This window comes from Mustela nivalis (genome assembly GCF_964662115.1).
Source record: "Mustela nivalis genome assembly, chromosome: 17".
In the NCBI taxonomy this organism is placed as follows: domain Eukaryota; kingdom Metazoa; phylum Chordata; class Mammalia; order Carnivora; family Mustelidae; genus Mustela; species Mustela nivalis.
Genome location: NC_139036.1, coordinates 47380548 through 47399586, shown reverse-complemented (window position 1 = coordinate 47399586; position 19039 = coordinate 47380548). Strand labels below are relative to the sequence as shown.

Here is a 19039-nt window from a genome sequence, read left to right as displayed (position 1 = left end):
AACAGGACTCATCTCCTCCCACGAATCCTATTATTCATCCTCCTGCCGTTGCTCATGCTAGGAGCCCTCCTCCCTCAGAATGTTCTATATTGGTCAGTAGTTTCACTTCCCGCCACCATTCAAGGTAAGTTTCACAGTAATTTTTAAGCCCTCCACCCTCAATGGCTGTACACACAAAAAGACCCAGTGCTTTTGAGTATCTCCAAAATGTCTCTCTCATGTATACCTTGCTCTCTATTCTCACATTGCAGGTCTTGGCATTTCTTACCTACGCTATTGCTATAAACCTCATAACTAGTATTCCTACCTGCACTCTCTCTTCTTCAACTCATCTTCCATACACCACTCATTAGAACTATTTTTTACATTATCAGAGTTACTTAATCATTGTCTCCTTGTCCTTAAAAGGTTATAGAGACTCCCTGTTACTTACAGAATAAATTGTGAAGTCTTAAACATGGCAGTCAAGGCTTTCTTCCTAGTGACACTTCCTTCCATTCATTCTTTCTGATCTCGTGTCTGACTCTCTAATCACATCTTCTCACAACTCAACAAAGGCATTTCCTATCTTCACACCTGCTTTTGCTCCTGCCCTGACCTTGTCTTCCCTGCCTATAGTGCTCTCTCACTGCAGAGCTGCTTCATGGAATCAACTCATCCTTCAAGATATTCCAGTGGGAATGTCACCTCTTCTGCAAAGCATTTCCTCTTTGTCTAGGTTCCTAGGGTGTTCCGTACTATGGCACTATTGTTGGTTGCTTGGGGTCTGGTTCCCCTTTAGAAGGTAATGGCTTTAGTGTCAGGAGGTGTCTCATTTGTCTAAGTTTCTCTAGTGGATAGCACAGTCCTCGGTGTAGAGTAGAAGTTCAATAAATGTTTCATGAATGAATCCATGCTAAGCAGATGGGGTCAAGAAAAAGAAACACAAGGACTTGCAGGTCTGCTTTCTAACTCACTAACCTACTTTGGCCTTGAATTTGCAGGCGTCTCTGTTGCCACTATTTCACTGTGAAGGAGTATAACTATAACTCAAATATTGACAAGAGACTGACATTCCTGATCCTTCTCACCTCTCATCTTAAAATCTCTGCCTGCAGCCACACTTTGGTGGTTGCTGCCTTACAGTCTGCTTGTTGCTATCAATTCTCAGCAAATGACACCCACACATCTTTGCAAAAATTTCTTCCATCTTTAGCTTATCAGTCGGTAACTGCTTTGGCATGTTCTCGTCATGGTTTTCTCATGGCACCTGGATACCAAATACATTGCTAGTCAGCTTGTCCTACTGTTTCAGATTCAACGTGGAAGTGAAATCAAAGACCTGGATGAAGTCAACCCCAAGTCGCAGACTGTAAAAGTAGACTGTGCCCAGGATCTGCCTTCGTAGAAGTGGGTGGAGCAGCGTTCCATCTTTTTAAATACGGAATCTGGATAGAGATTTCCTGCTTTCTCCCACTTCACCCCACAGTTTCCTATAGCCCTTCTGTTCTGTTAAGGCATCACTGGCCTGGGGAAAATGGATACTCGTCCTCTGACAATGAAGTCTTTGGGCAGTTGGCAGGGATCTGTGAAGCAGAAGAGCTATGGCTCCACTGACTTGTCACAATTTAGAACAATAGCAGCAGGCACTGAAGATTTATCACGTCGCTCTTCCTCCCCCATGCTGCTTGCTCATTGTTTATACCTCTAGCCTAGCACTCTGCCTTGATTTATAGCGAGTTGTAAATGTGTCTGTTAAAACCACTAACCAGTAAGTCCTAGTAGACAGATCTATCTAACTTACATCTGTATCCTCGTCAGTGCTTAACACAGTCTTGAAAATATTACTTAATAACTGTTCATTGGACCCTTGTGGAAATGCGTGTCTTCACTCATTCCTGACACATGGTGACAGAGTGAACAAAAGACACTATTGAGCTGTCGGAAGAGTTTCACAAATATTTTTAGTTGCAAGCTTAGAATTAGTTATCACTTATCATTCCTTTGTTTACTTAATTCATTATTTTAAAAAGTATTTCCTGAGTGCTGTGTGCTAGGTACCGTATTAATCACTAGGAAGCCCCAGGTGAGCATGACAGAAAGGGTTCCTGTCCTCATGAGTGCGCTCATATTCTATAGGGGAAAATGGATCATAGAAACAAGTATTCACATACAACAAATTAATAGTAGATTGTGACAACTGTTAGGAAGGAAGTATATAGGTTGCTATGATGAAGAAAACAAGGAAGGACTTCCTTATATAAGGTGACAAATGGAAGTCTGAGGAGATGGCAGTTTTAAGCTGAGATCTGAGGAGGATTGAGAGATCTTGCCATGTGAAGAGCCAGCGAAAGTGAGGTCCAGATGGCGGGAATTGTTAAGTGCGAAGGCCCAGAGGTGGGAGAGAGCTTAGCAAGTTATGGGAATTAGCAGGCGATCAGTTATGACCAGAATATCAGGGAGAATAAGAGGGAGAATGAAGGAGCTCAATTTAAAAAGGTGGGCGGAAGATACCTTTGTTATAGAAGGCTTTGAAGTAGATATTAAAGGATTTTCATGAGGAAGTTACATGGTTGGATTTATGCTTTCAAAAAAAAAAATGATTGTGGCTGCTGGTGAAAAATGGATAGAGGGGAGGCTCTCCCTAGTGAGGAGGTTAAAGCAGTTCACGTGAGAACCGAGGGTGTGATCTGCAGAGGTGGAAACAAGTCAGGGAACTCTTATGATAAAATTGGAAGGGCCAAACCAACTGGATATGCTCATGGCGGCTGCGTGAATACATGTCTCACAGCTGTGGGTTCTTACGGTTGAGAGGACAGGCTATTAGTGCTGATTCTACCAAATGTGGAGATCTAGCTGCTTTCAAAAGTCTCTAGAGACAGTTGAGGAAGTTGCTGCAGTCACAAAAAAGAAAATGCACTGTCATGTCCCCCTAAGCTGGTGAGAACTACTTCTGATTGCTGGGCCATTAATCTTGGTTTGACAACCTAGGAAAGCCTGTGGAATTGCCATCTTTTCATGCAGCCAGTGTTGCTTCAGTACTCATTAATAGGACCAATAGGCCTCTATCTCCTATGCTACTTTTGGTACCAAAACTTTTCCTTAACTGCCTGCTCTACTTCTTCCTATTTTTTTTTTTTTTTTAGTGAAATTGTTTTAATCAGCATTTGCTATTCAGGGCATAACCACTTAAAAAAATACATATAAATACATATATAATTTTAAACATATAAAGCAATATTACTTTCTTGTAGCAAAATCAAATATAGGACAATACAAGCCCTTTTTGTATTTTCTTCGGTTGACTCTTCTGCATGCTTTCCAAATCATAAAAGAATGCTCTCTCTCCATCTTACAATAACTATGTCTCTGTATATTTATTAACTTAGGAAACTTCACATGAGTTTTTATGACAGTAAGAATGATTACTGGCTTTCTCCAAACTTAATTTTGGATTTGGAAAAGGGGAAAAAAAAGAATTACCATTGCCCATCTTTGAAGGTATAAGAGCTTTAAAGATGGGAATGGTTTGTCTATTCAAATAATAGACGTGGGTCCCATGATTTCTACTGAGAGAAAACAAATTTTTAAAGTTGAAGGACATTCATGCAATTGGCAAACTGGACATAGTCCAAGATATAATTAGATTTTATCTAATATCTCCCTTGCATTAAATCACAACCATGACCTTAGGTGACTAGAGTAATACTTCAGATATGAGTCTCACATTTATTCTTGATGCCAATAGGGAGTTAGAAACTGGATAAGATAATAAGGGAAAATTTATTGGCAAATTAGACAAATCTCTAATAATATTACACACGAATGAAATCTCTCCTTGGAAGTACACACTCAGATTGTGACATCAGAAGACTAAGTTCCCCCCAGTGATAGAAAGGAATTCGAAGTGTAGCAGACGTAGACCTGGCACAGAGATTAGAGAGTTAATATTTCCAGGCAGGTAAGATCATCTACTAATAGTCAAAAGCTAGTAAAGGATATATACCGCCTTTTGCCTTGCTGTAACTCTTCCAGACCTCCTAAGGGCTGATGTGGTTCCAGACCCTTTTTTCCTTCCCATGATCTGTCACTTTGCTGAATTCTTTCCTACTGCTTTTAGAAAGCAGAACCTATTTCCAATGTAAGAGTTCGTTGTAGGAGCCTGCAATGGCTATCAGCAGTAACCCAGAGTTCATGCTTCAGTGAGGGCAAGGTTAAATGTCATCTTGCCCGGAGGCTCATGTCTGGATTAGAACAGTCAGATCACCTTGACCCTGCAGCTCCCCATTCTGTGGTTACTTCAGACCCATGTATTCTTTAAGAAGGCAGGCCGTGCAGGTCCTCTGCACAGAGTTCGTTTTCCCTTTTAGGGGGAATGCCTTCTTTTTGCCTTAGGCAAACTGCTTCTCCTCCGATGGTATGCTTTGTGGCATGGATTCTGGAGCATCAGGGGTTCAATATGTAACTCACGGGCTAACATTGACCAAAATAGTTAGAAAAAACCTCAACAGACCATGTATTATAAGATACCAATTCTAGTCAGAGAGAGTCAAGTAAGTACTCAACTATCCTCACAGGATTTGTGCAGCCCTTCCCCCTCTTCGCCTGCCATAAAGTTTGCTTCTCTTAGTTTGAGGAAACCAGGTCGACCCAGATGAGGCTCCCAAATCATTACTTCATTAGGTCATAGTGATTCAGTTACTCAAAGAAAGTTCACAAACCTCATGCGTTTTATTCAAACAGTTAAAAATAAGATAACTGAGTCTTCTGATCTTTTTATAAAGATCTTACATGTATCTTCCTATATATATATATGTATATATACAAACACTGATCTGTGAGCTGTTCCTCTGGAAAGGGAGGCTAGAGACCGTGAAGACAAAGATAGTGAAGAATGGAAACCAAAAGTGGGTGGGGGTTCATGCAGAAATATTACGCCTAACACCCTGCAGAAATATTAAGCAGCAAGGGCCAGCAGCCCCCAACTGTTTACTCTCCCAGCCTCAAATTTCAACGATCAAAGTTATCAATAGGTTAGATAACAAAGACTGATGGCTCTTCTCAAACACCTTACTCGAAATGCACAAGTTGCTTCAAATGGGTTTGCTCTCTTCCTCTTATTAACATAATAGCAGAGATTAGTTTATAAGATTAGTGAGTTAATCTGATATCTCAGTGCCTGAGGGAATAAAATATAAGATGGATTAATCTCAGAGTATGACAGGATATGACAGTGATGAATAGTGGGAAACAGAGAGCAGAATAAGATGGTGAAGTCTAAGGTTTGTCAGGGCTTCAAGAGGCATATTTTTATCCAGAATGTAAATCCAAAGTTTTAGAAGTTCTGATGTGATAAAAAAAAAAATTCAGTGATGCTCTGCTTACAGTTCAACACACACACACCCCCATCCTGTTACCAAGCTAAGAAAAGACATCTATAACTCATCTCTTTCTGTGACAGTTATATGTTTATGCAACATTAGGTCATTCTCTCTGGGATGTCGGAGCTGACATCCTGGGACAACAGGCCATCTGATAGTTAAAATAAGGAAAACTCTATCTCAGCTGTAGCACTGACCTCTGGCTCTGCTATTTCCTCTTTTCTGCACCATCCTCAGATTATAGACTCCCTTCAGCTTATGTGGGTGGCCTATTTCTGAGGAAGATCAACTACTTTTTGGCTTCAGTACAGAATATTCTCCTCTGTGTCTACTTCCCTAGTAAGGTCAGCAAGTTCAGGGTGAACGAGTGAGTGTTGAAAGCCTGGGAAGATGGACTCGAAGAGCCAGAGACGTTCTGTTGCCTCTGAGAGTTCTCCTGAACACGGAGACAGGCCTTCAGCACAGGCTTACGTGGTGTGATTTTGGAGGCACTGAATTGCTCTCTCTGGTCTACTGAAATACGTGCAATGCTCTGGAGAGAAACCAGGGAGAAACAGAAGAATAGAAGAGCAGACGGGGAATGTACAGGAAGTAGAGGCTGAAGGCCACAAAGCCAAACCCTGCTTTGAAAGAGTCCCGCTAATCAGACTGCCTGAAATGGAAAGCAATTACAGCCAGTTTCTCTGAAAGGCCAGCTTGGGCTTTGCCAATAGCATTAAACTCTTAGTGAATTTCCATCTCATTGACCCAGGGGGCCTCAAACTCTGAGATCAATACTTCAGTAACAAAGCTGGTGCCAGACAGTGCTGGGCAGAAGGCTGAATTCCAACTGAAATGAAATGTGAGGAAGCTTTTTTGATAACTCCTGGTCCTACTATTTTATTCTCTCTGCCATTAAGTGATATATGATGATCCCTCAGCAGCTCTGCATGTTATTCAATCACCAGGGAACAGACTACAAAGCATCAGAAGTTAGAAGTGTTTGCTTGTCCCCGTGTATCAGCTGGTTGCCAAGATGTTTCTGGTTAATAAATCATGTTGAGAAGGTAAGCCTGTAAAGTCATGATATGGCTACAAAATATCGTATTTTCTCCTTTTGGAGCCCCTGAGGGTTTTATCTGTTGTAAAGATACTGTTAATTCAGTGGTAGCCTGGTTGCCTTGGACCTCGGCATTCAATTCTCTGAGATGTTCCAGAAAAAGAGAGAGCGGATCAACTAGCAAAGTTTCTCTGGAAATAGATTTCTAAGTTTTCATGAGGCAATTCTAGATTGGTCTCTTTTTATTAAATATGTGGCTGCCAACTCTGTGTACTAAGGATTATAGCAGTACTGTGGGATTTATAATAAAATACTCTTGGGAATGTCATACAATTTATAGAAGAAACTCAGACTCAGTTTTTTTTTTTTTTTTTTTTAATCTTGTGCTCCTGAATACTAATAGCAGAAGACTACTGCTGCCTATCGAATTAGCCACAGGATTTAGTTAAGGTATATCTAAAGGGTCTATTACTGCAAAGGCAGGAGTAGAGAGAAGAACATTCCTTGAACACTTTCTTTGTACTCTGTACTATTTTAGGTATTATACTACATGACCTCTTTAGTTCTCAACAACTCTAGGAATTATCTCTTTTACATAGGTAAGAAAATGGTCCCAGAAACATAAAACTCTCCAAAGGTCACAGTTCCAGGAAGAAATACGATTTACATGCAGGTAATGACTCAAAAATCCATGTTCTTTCCACTAGAGCTTGTTTCTTTAAAAGTTCCTGTCTCAGGGAAAATACCAAAATACCACAGAATCTCCTGCCTGGCTTAATATCTTCATCAGAATCTGGAACTAATTTTCTAACAAACTGGCATGAAGTAGGCTGGATGGCATGGCCACAAGCACAGTTGTGTCCAGTAAGGTTGGGTAAAGAACACGCCAGGAGAGAAATAAAACCCCAGCATGGTCAGAGAGGTTTAGTCTCTCTGATGAGCCACGGATGGAGGCACAGTCAAATGTGGCCTCTCTTCTTTCTGGGCCAAAACAAGTTCTGCTTTTGCCAGCTATGTCGTTGGTGTCTTCTTTGTTTCCAGGAAGGCAGGGATAGGTCTGCTTTGGGAAATACCAACTCTGTTAAAGGAATAATTCTTTTATAAAAAGGTAGTGTGGAGTAGAAAGCAAACCTCACTAGGATGCTAGAGATCTAGGTTCTACCCAAGAGAATGGGAAACAGTTTCACACCTAGTCTGGCATATTGCACTGAGAAAGAGTGTTAAGTCAAGGTCAAGTTGATGAGGTGAGAGCGCTGGGTGTGCACAGCTGCAGGGCAAGGGAGAGGTGGTATGTACTACATACCTGCCATTCTTTTTCTAATCCTTCTTCCTTTCCCCCACCTATTAACTTGGTGACTTCCAGCACTGATTCAACATTTTAAGGCCTTTTTAAAAGGGGACCATTGTAAAATAGGGACAATGGTAACTTATTTATCTATAAGGAGAGCAGCTAGGCCAGCTGACCTCTTCAGGTCTGTTTAGCTATGAGGTTTAAGAGTCCATTTTCCAGCATAAACCTTAGCACTGGCTGGGCTCTAATGGGCTTAGTCACTGGTGGCTTTAAAAGTGGTATGGCTTTTAAAAGGGCAATTGCAATTTTAAAGCAATTTTGGTCTAAGTCAAAGAGATGAACAATATATGAATTCTTTCTTCATATTGGAAGAACACTGAAGAAGTTTATGAAATGGCTAAATTAGTTATAACCTGGGTTCAGTAGTACAAAGAAAATTATTTAGGAATATATAGTACGGTAGGAGGGTATTTTAAATATCTATGCAGAGTTTGAGTCTTACGGAAATAACATTGTGAAAAAATAAACCTCATTACAGCCTTGACTGGGGAAAAAACAGAGATGATGTTGCCTTTGCGTGAAATGTTCAATGAAGAACACTTCTCATTGCTTTCAATACCCATGCTCCATGCAATCAATACAAAATAGGCTCAGAATTGCTTATTACAGGTGATGGCTTACCTGGGATCACAGAGAAATTTGGTTTTCTCTCCTTCTTCTCTCCAGATAAGCCACTCTCGAAAAGAAGGATGTACAAACATACGAGTCATGTCTCTGCGTTTGATTAGGAACATGGAGAGGTTCTCCATTCTCTGCTGAAAATCCTCCCATTCTAGGGTGCCTTCAATGCTACCAGCATTGATGGCCTGGAAGATATGTTCGTCAGTCAGTGGGTGCAGAGAGGCCACTGCCACATTCAGGAGAGGCATCACCCGGTCAAAGGAAGACTGGGTGGGGAACTTCATATTACACTGGAGCAAATAAACCTCCGAGAGCGAAACAGGAACTACTTTGTAGCTAGAGCTCTTTAACACTAGATAGCCTTTCTCTATGAGGTCAAATGTGAGTTTCAGGTATAAATAGGACCCTTGACTGAGGGTCTTGAGGTGAGAACTGAGTTTGCCAAATGTAGTATTGTCCATTTTGCCATTAAGTGAAATGTTATTCTGGATCTCTGAGCTGCTGTGTATCCGGTGCAGGATGTAAGCCTGCAGATCCTGGTCTATGGCTTCGTTCTCTTCTAGTCGATCCAAAAAAATCCTATGGAAAGGCAGCAGCTTGGTAATTTCCTAAAACAGATGGAGAGAGAGAGAGAGACAGAAAGACCTTCAGTTTCCCCTAACTCTTGTGATACACTCTGAGGTCCACACATTGATACTAAACTTCCGAGTGGCCGAAGAGGGAAACAGGATCAAGTATCAGTATCCATAGGTTAAAACACATCTGTTGCACAGAGGGGACACTATTTTTTCTAATGTTGAGACTTGAGATAAATTTTTATGTGTCTTCATAAAGGCTACCTTCGGAGTGATTTAACGATCAATATTCTAAATAACACTCCTAAGGTGAAGGGAAAATGGAGCGCCATATAACTCTTTTGTTGTAGTTTTTCTCAGTGTAAACCATGGCATAATGTCAAAGTACAATTCAGTAAGAGAAATGCATGAGGACTCAAAGAACACCATATAAAAATGTGCTTTTCCAACCTTCCTAATAGGATGACTACATTTTAATGGAGACTTTTTGCAGAGGCCTTAGCCCAAAGGAATACTTCTAATATGTTTGGTACCTTGGTGATGTGCTGGAAAGTAGACTGGGGAAAGGTGATGGGGCTTTGTGGTTACCTATGCTCTGGATTTTATTTTATCTGCATACAGACTTTGGTCCTCTAAGTATCTATTTTCTTCTGCATCAGTTTCTTTTTCTCTACTGGATCACACAGACAAATGGCACCGCAATCCCTCCCCCCAAATACTATCTTATATCTCTGTCCCCATTTTTAGCAAAACTTCACAGAAGAGTTTCCTTATTTCCTATCTCTTGTTCCTCCTTCCCATTCTGTCCTCTATTTGTTGCAATCAGACTTCAACCGCATCATTTCACTGAAATGGTTCTTGCTAAGGTTTTATGTAATTTTCGCCTCGCCTGGATGAGGCCTAACCTGTGTTTCCGACTTAGTCCTCTCCCCTGAGCTCTTATCGTATACCTTGGTCTACTCGACATTTACATCATCAGGATGTTGCATAGACAAACTTAACGTGGCTAAATCAGAACTAATGAATTTTGCCCCCTGCCACAGAAACCTCCCCATTTCAACAAACAGCATCACTACCAAGCCTACCACCAAATTATAGGTGTCTGTGATCTTTCTCTTTTCCTCATGCTGGCATTTGCCCAACTGTTCACCAAAATCCCATGTTTTGAATCTTCTTTCTTGCTCACCCTACATTCAGCCCATCATTAAGTCCTTTTGATTCGCCTTCAAAGTATAATCCAAGTATGACCACTTCACAGGGTCCCTATGACCACTCTAGTCTAAGCCACCATCACCTTTCGCCTGTACTGTTCCTATACTTGATCCCCTTCATTTTATTATCTTTGTGGCCAGGAGCCAAAGAAATCTTTTAAAGAGGTAAATCAGATCTCATTATTTTGTCAGGCTCCTGGGAGAGGGCTTTCCCAATCCCCTGTCTAAAATAACTATCTCTTTATCCTATTTGTCTTCATAACACCAATACTATCTAAAATTTTAATATACATTTAATTTTTCACTTAGTTTTCATTTGTGTTCCTCACTGGAATATAAGCTTTATGAGGGCAGCGACAGAATTTGTCTTGTTTACTGCTCGATCTTCAGCTCCTAGGAAGTGCCTGACACATGTGAAGTACTGAAGAAATGTCTGTGGAAATAATGAATGATCAAATATGAGTTTTTTTTTTTTTTAAAGACCTATGAATTATTTCACTGTCAGAGCTGAATGAAAATAAGAAAATTCTTGGTCGAAGTGAATGAAGTATCTGGGAAGTTATTATAGGTCTTGAATTATGAGGACACTGAAATTTTGACTTTGTAGATTAGTATGCATAGTAGTACTTTTCCTGTCCTTTGGCATAGCTGAAAAGTTAAAGTCATCTGTCAAGTCATACTTAAAATGTCTTTTGAGATTGCACATGGTCTTATGTAAAAATACAAATGAGAAGAACATCTCCTAAGCATACATTTAGTAAAACTAGTCAGATTGTGTTCCTGGAAGTTTCTTTTTTTCATCCTTCTTCTTTAACAATCAAGTTACTGACCAGTAACAATAGATTACACAATTTTTAGTTATAAAGATGCATTTACATTGATTTATCCACATCCTTTAATTTAAATTACTTTGGGATTAATAACGCACATCTGTAAGGTGGTGGCCAGCATTGTAAGTATGGTTTCTGATCAAAGAAGGGAGCAAAGCTAATTGGTCCACATGCAGGAGTACCACTAAGTCCCTGGGAGAGGGAAAAGGAAGGAGAAGCTGTTTTCTGCACACTAGTAATTATTACACATGGGCTATATTAGGATAGTGGGATAGGTGTATTATATGTGAGACTTTGATGCTTAACAAACAAGGCAATGGTTAGGCAAAAAAAAGGTAGAAGAAATTCTGTTCCAAACCAAGTATGAGTATGTAAGGAATAGGGGACACCAACTCAGCTACAGTGAGAACAAGGTTTTATGTAATCTTGTGAGATTAGGTGAACTCATTTATCCTTAGCCCATATGTCTTTGCCGGCTTAGTCCCACATTTCTAGTCCTTCTTCCAGGCCATTAAGTGATCATTGGGAGAGGATGGAAGGTAAAAAAGATTAAAAAAAAAATCTTATCTCCCAGTTGTCGTACATTTAATCTAAAGCCTTAATACTGCCAATATTTCTTAGAGGAAGGTGTACACTGTCCTGTTATAGAAAAGTTGTTCAAGTTGAAGCAGAGGGGAAGGATAAAATCTGACTCTAAATGGCAGACAGAACTGGGCTTTACATGGCATTAAATGATAAAAAAAAAAAAAAAAAGTCAAACCAAAGTCAAACAGCAAATTAGAGTGTTAGGGACTGAATTTGTATTGCTATGTTAAGGAAAAAGTCTAGAAAAATGGACTTTCTTTTCATTTAATTGAGGGATACTTTATCAAAACTTATCCAGAGCAATGGGAATGCTATCCCACCTAGCCCACTATGTAAGAGAGGCAAACATATACAGAGACCGCGTTCTCTAGATCATCTGATCTCTTACTCTCAAAATATACTCTTAGGGAATTATTCTTGCTAGTGCTCCAGGACATGGTAGAGGTGTTAAAAAAAAAAAAAAAACCGCAAACACAAAAAACAACTTACCACTAAGGGAACACAGATCTAGAACTTTGTTTGTTTAAGCACTCTGCAAGAGAAATGTGGGTCCCAAAGCAAACAAACACATACCTGTAAACTGGTCCTAACTGTTACAATTAGCTTGAGCCAAGAAGGAAATTTTCCAATCATTTTACTCAGAAATGAAACAATTGTATCCCCATAATCCGGTTTGTGAAATTCTGCTTCATTTAATCCATCAATTAGGATGATGAAATCTTCATCTGGGATTTTTCTCTCTGAGGCAGAAAGAAACAGATTACTTAATAGTTACCAAGTGGATAACTGAGTTCTTTTTGGGTCTTTGACCAAGTATCTGTTTGGGGAAAAAAAAATTAGAAAAAGATCTCTTGTGTGTTTACTAAATGTTCAGGGTACATAATTTATTATAAAGACAAAGAATAATTTATTTAGTGAATTCATTTTGTTTTTACCAGAGGTGAAAGTTTTATAATATATATAACATATGAAGTGTCTGTATGATCATCATCTCCCCTATGTTATCAGTTGTGTGACAGACTGAACAAGACATTTGTGAAAATATGCACATGGAAATTCATTTTTCTCCCAATCTTGAAAATACTGAAAATAATGTGTTGTTTTTTTCTATCTGATAGCATTAAAGAGAACAGAGTCACATGTTCCTTTGGGAATTCCTTCTCATACCCCCCACCTGCCCCTATGAAAAAGGTTTAATGTGAAATCCAAAGCAGTATATATGCCTTCATGTGAATGTGTAGTGGGGAAGAAGGGGGTGGAACAAAGAGAAAAAATCCGAGCCAAAAGAGAGATCGCAATAAGGAAGGTTGGATCCCAAGATCTTAGACTAGCAGCTTCCTACACTGCACCTAATGCAGCTTCAGTGGGGCCAGACCCTTGTGTGATCTTCCCAGGAAGAAGGAGTCAATGGGAAAGACAAATACGTGCCACTTTCATGTTTAGTTCCCTCCTGAACTCTATATTCTCCCAGCTTGACAAAATCAGTTTATCTTCAGGGCTAGGCTGTAGAAAAAGGGTTGGAGAGTTTTCAGGCTTCCACTCTCATTAAATGCTTAGTGATTTTTGAACCACAGTGAACAAATTATAGAGATTAAAATGTACACTTTAGTACAAATGAATTGCAAGTAGTAAGTAAAAATTACTACATTTGACCCTTAAACAACATGGCTTTGAATTGCATGGGTCCACTTACATGTGGATTTTTTTTTTTTTTTTTTGGACAGGCAGAGATTACAAGTAGGCAGAGAGGCAGGCAGAGAGAAAGAGGAAGAAGCAGGCTCTCCGCCGAGCAGAGAGCCCGATGCGGGGCTCGATCCCAGGACCCTGAGATCATGACCTGAGCCGAAGGCAGCGGCTTAACCCACTGAGCCACCCAGGCGCCCCACATGTGGATTTTTTTAAGATAAATACAGTATAGTACTGCAAATGTGTTTTCTCTTCCTTATGACTTTCTGAAATAACTTTTTTCTCTAGCTTACTTCATTGTGAGAATACATTACATAATATATACATCATACAGAATATGTGTTAATTGACTGTTCATGTTATTGGTAAGGCTTCAGGTCAACAGTAGGCTATAAATAGTTAATTTTGTGGGGAGTCACAAGTTGTATGCAGGTTTTTGTTTTTGTAGGTGTCAGTGATCCTAACCTGTGGGTTGTTTAAGGATCAACTATGGATAGTAGGACTTAACAGGTTCTGCAAGGAGGAGAGCAGGGGGAAGAAAGAAGTCACTGAAATGGAACACAGGTTATATCTGAGTCTGAGGAGGAAAAGAGGAAGTTGGGGACAGAAGGAAAAGTCCATGGACTTCTGTACAAGACTAGCTCTTTTAAGAGTCAAGACCAATTGAAAACACATATTTTGGTTTCCTACTTGAAAATATGCAGATTTTTTTCATGATTAATAAAACTTTCTATTTCTCCCCTAAAGTACAAGCTTTATGTTATAGCAATTTAATTTTAATATCCTAAGGACTGTAAGTCAGTTCTCAAATTATGAAGAATTTTAACTATTACTTTCATCTGGTGACTCTTTGAAATGAACTATGGATTCCAGCTCTGCTAACAATGATTATTAATGAAATGACATCCTTAATGACATAGTACTAAGAAAAAACATTATTCCTATAGGGAGTCCAAAGAATTAAGAAAGACAAAAAAGTTGTTTGGAACTAATGGACTGACCCACGAAAGCAGGGGCTCTTATGTTCTTGATTTCTATGACCCTGGCACCCATAATTATAATTGTGCCTTTAATGTCCATAGAGGAATTTTCTAATTACATTCGGCTTGGCAGCTATAATAGATCTCTTCCTTACTAGGCACCATCACCTTGCCCCACGAAGAGGTGGGCTGAAGCCACCCTGTACTGATCCAGGAAAACCCACTGCAGTCTTTTAATGAGCTGGTTGTTAAACAGCTGGTAGCGTAAAACTGGCCAAGGTGGGAATATATACTTACACAGTGGAAATGGGCAAATATTACAAATCCTCCCTCTCCAGCTGGCTGTTAAAATTTTATCAGCACATCACTGCCTCCCAACTTCAACTACATCTCCCTTAACTTCACCAGACTACTTTGTCAAAAAGCCACGGTCTTCCAGTGAAGAAAAAGTCTGGTGATAATGCATTTGCTGGGATTTTCTTTGGGAAAAACATTTCAAACACATTCCTAAGCATAAAGATCAAGAACATGCTCCAAATTGTGATCTGGACATTTTAATGAATGAGATAATTCCATAGCTGATAAAAATCATATTTTTATTTGCATAAATTCCCAGTAGATTACATTACTCATGCCAAGAGTAAAGTAGACAATGTATCATTTCTTTCTTTTTTATTTTTTTAAAAAGGAAGTATGTCCCACTTATGATAATTATATTGTTCTCAGTCTTGGCTATATTTTCCTTTTTTTGGAGATTTGCTTCCTTGAAGAGGTTACTTAGAAGTTACCTATTAATACAGGTGATATAAAGGAAGTATCAAAAATATTTCATCTGTTAAGAAATAAGGATATCATGTTTATCTAAGATTACTTTTTTTAGGGTCAAGAATAAATGCAAAAAATTTCCAAATGGTACTAATACTGTAAAACAATGAGAAGTATTCCTAAAAAATTTCCTTTTCCTCTGCTAAATAAGGTATCTCAGTTGTAAATTTAAGAGATGAGGACTTAATGATATTTAGCTTTCACCTCTCAAATGCAACTAGCCTTACAGAATGCTTCTGCATGCTCATTTCCAAATTTCTGCAGGTTCTTTAAATACATACTCTATAATCAGTAGCTTTAAAAGGTTTTACAGACAAAAATTTAAAAAAATTGGGGACCAACAAAGGATTGCTGTTTCTTATTTATTTATTTATTATTATTTTTTTTAAAGGACACCCTATACTCAACATGATGCTTGAACTAACGACCCCAAGGTTCAAGAGTCACGTGCTGTGCTCTACCTACTAAGCCAGCCAGGCATCCTACCAGTAAGAACATTTAAAGTGCAATTACCATCTACTATCACCATTAGTTCATAGTATAAAAATACTTTTATATTAAAAAAAAAGGAAAGATGTAATCTCTCCTTTACATACATGTATATACCAAACTATATTCACACAAATTCTAGGCTGTTTGTTTTCTTATTTTGTTAATGGACTAATGAAAACTTCGAAGGGACTGGTGCTTAGAAGCCACTGTTCTAGCTGACAAGTCCCTGGAAAAGCTTCTAAGCCCTTTAACCTTTGTTTTTATTTCCTTGTAAAACTGTATTCACCAGGGATTCCCTACTGCCCTTGCTTATATGTACACTTAACAAATGCTGGAACTCATGTGCTTAGCACCCCTATTCTGAGACTCTGTACCTAGGAATCTGAGAGAAATAAGAAGGACAGAGACTGCAAGAGAAGAGTTGGTAGCTAGTACAATAGTCAGAACTAAATTCTACTGCATGGGATTTTACTGGTATACTGTGTAGGAATTATCAAAAGTGAAAGGAAGGCTCATATCAGACAACATTTTTTGTTCAGAAAAGCTGCACATTACATGTGAATTATCTTCCTTTTAGTTGTGATAACAAATTAGTATCTCCTTTCCTTGCATATCGGTGGCTGAAGCAAGAGCTCACCAGGAAACTGCAAAACTTTTCCATTTGTTTTGCATGTATGGGAGTTTTGTTATTTAAAAAAAAAAAAAAAATATATATATATATATATATATATTTCCTTAGAGAGGCTGCACATATGTGCAGGGAGGGGGAGAGAGAGAATCTTACATTGGCTGCATTCCCAGTGCAAAGCCCAATGGTGGGGGGGATGGGGCTCAATTTCATGACCCTGAGATCATGACTTGGGACAAAATCAGGAATCGGATGTTGAAACAGCTGAGCCACTCAGGCATCCCTGTATGTGTTTTTGTCACTACCCTTGTAGAACCTTAGAGTATTGTGAAAATACTTCTATTTAGGGGCACCTGGGTGGCTCAGGGGGTTAAGCCTCTGCCTTTGGCTCAGGTCATGATCTCAGGGTCCTGGGATCAAGACCCACATTGGGCTCTCTGCTCCGCAGGGAGCCTGCTTCCCCCGCTCTGACTGCCTCTCTGCCTACTTGTGATCTCTCTCTGTCAAATAATTAAATAAAATCTTAAAAAAAAAAGAAAGAAAGAAAGAAAAGAAAATACTTCTATTTAAAAAAAAAGATTTTATTTGTTTATTTGAGAGAGTGAGCAAGCGAGAGAGAGCGAGCGTGCGACAGCACATACTAACGGGGCAAGGGAGAAGCAGACTACCTATTGAGCAGGGAACCCAATGCAGGACTCGATCCCAGGACTCTGGGATCACAACCTCAACCAAAGACAGATGTCTAACTGACTGAGCGACCCAGGAGCCCCATGACTTCATTTTTTAAAAGAAAAATGTACAATTTGAAATCTAGCTTCTGAATCTAAACTGAAAATGTTTTCCACTGAACTTCCCCGGAAAGAAAGCTTCAGCTACCTTTAAAAATAATCTATCTTAATTCTTCATGTCTCTGTGCCTAGAATCACTGGCCGTGTTGGTGATTCTGTTGGACATCTTTCCCTAAGGATCACCACAGATTCTGTCCTGGGATTTCTTTATTAAATGGTTATAACAAGTAGTTTAAATGCAAAGAGATGACCTTATAATCTAACCAAATGATAGAAACTTAGGAACAATACAATCAATTACAGAATACAATCAAATGCACCTTTCTTATTCAGAAAAAAAAATAGAAGAAAAAGCATCATGTTTCATGAAATCCTACTAAACTGGTCTTAGAAATGAGAACTAAGTATATCTGATATAATCATGTTAGAGGGTATATGAGAGAGAACCTAGTTAGACAAATTTCAAAATAATGGGCAGCAAATCTTCTATCCCTTCTGTCTCTAAAGACAGTGGTCCTGATAATCTTTAGAAGCAGTCATCATAAATTATAAATAAAATATCTTAATGAATCATTAACAGTAGCTAATTTTAATACGCTGCTTTCTCTCAACCCAAAATGAAAGTTATATATCTCTTCATATATGTGTTTATATATATATGTGTGTGTGTGTGATTCTCATGAACTTAGGAATGTCCAACTTCTCAGAATCCTTAATAAAGTTGTGAATGTCTGTTCATAAAAAAAATAATCTATCTTAAAATTATTGTGATAAAATTTACTTAGAGTTAATTGGGAAGATCTTAACTGCACACTTTGATCAGTTTTGATAAATATATGTAAATCATGTAACTAACATGCCAATCAAAATATAAAACATTTTCATCATTCCAGAAATTTCTTAGATTCCCTCCCAGTCAGTCTTTAATAGGCAATCACTCTTCTATCACCATAGACTATATACACTTGTTTCTTTTGCTTAACATGATATTGAGATTCCTCTATAAATGTTGAGCATATTATTATATACACATTATTATATATATTATTAGTTTGTTTCTTTTTAATATTATGAAGTATTCCATTGAGTGACTATACAACAACTTGTTTATCCATTCTGTTGAAGGACATTTGGGTTGTATCCAGTTTCTAACTACTATGAATAAAGCTGCTATGAACATTGTTGTACAAGTCTTTTTGTAGACATATGTTTTCATTTCTTTTGGGTAAATACATAGGCATAGAATTTCTTGGTCATAAAGCAGATTTATATTTAACTTTATAAAAAACTGCCAGATTTCCAAAGTAGTTGTACCATCTTACACTCTCACCAGCATCATGTGAGAGTTCCAGCTGCTCATCACTATCACCAACATTTGATGCTTGACTTAAAACATTTTAACCTATTCTAGTGGGAGTAAAGTGGGGTCTCACTGTGTTTTTAATTTGCATTTTCCTGATGACTAATGATGTTAAACATCTTTTCTTGTGCTTGTAGGCGCACTTGGTATCTTCTTTTGTGAAGTGTCTTTAGATTATGTTGACTCTATAGACCAGTGTGGGGGAAAAATTCTAATCTACAAACTAGGTATATTTCCATTTACTAAGTTCTGTAATTTCACTCTAAAATGTTTTGTAGCTTTCACTGAGGAGGCCTTATCATCTTAAGTTTTTTCTTAATTACTTTGACACTACATAAAATATTGTCTATAGTGTCATTTGAGAATATCTTTTCCCATTCCGTGGGTTGCCTCTTTGTTTTGTTGACTGTTTCCTTTGCTGTGCAGAAGCTTTTTATCTTGATAAGTCTCAAAAGTTCATTTTCGCTTTTGTTTCCTTTGCCTTTGGAGACATGTCTTGAAAGAAGTTGCTATGGCTGATGTCTAAGAAGATACTGCCTGTGTTCTCCTCTAGGATTTTGATAGATTTCTGCCTCACGTTGAGGTTTTTCATTCATTTCGAGTTTATCTTTGTGTAGGGTGTAAAAGAATGGCTGAGTTTCATTCCTCTATCCACAGCTGTCCAATCTTCCCAGCACCATTTATTGAAAGGGACTGTCTTTTCCCCTG

General features: G+C 38.6%; 1 protein-coding gene across 11 annotated transcripts in view; it reads right to left on the bottom strand.

Annotated features, from left to right (window-relative positions):
• Nucleotides 1–19039, bottom strand: part of TANC2 (tetratricopeptide repeat, ankyrin repeat and coiled-coil containing 2) — a 360787-nt gene that overhangs the window by 54600 nt on the left and 287148 nt on the right. For all 11 annotated transcript variants that reach the window (XM_082706545.1, XM_082706546.1, XM_082706542.1 and 8 more), the window contains 2 exons: nucleotides 12146–12312; nucleotides 8372–8979 (listed from right to left, as the gene is read on the bottom strand). In XM_082706545.1, coding sequence (XP_082562671.1) covers nucleotides 8372–8979; nucleotides 12146–12312 — 775 coding nt within the window. The remainder of the gene's footprint in view (nucleotides 1–8371; nucleotides 8980–12145; nucleotides 12313–19039) is intronic.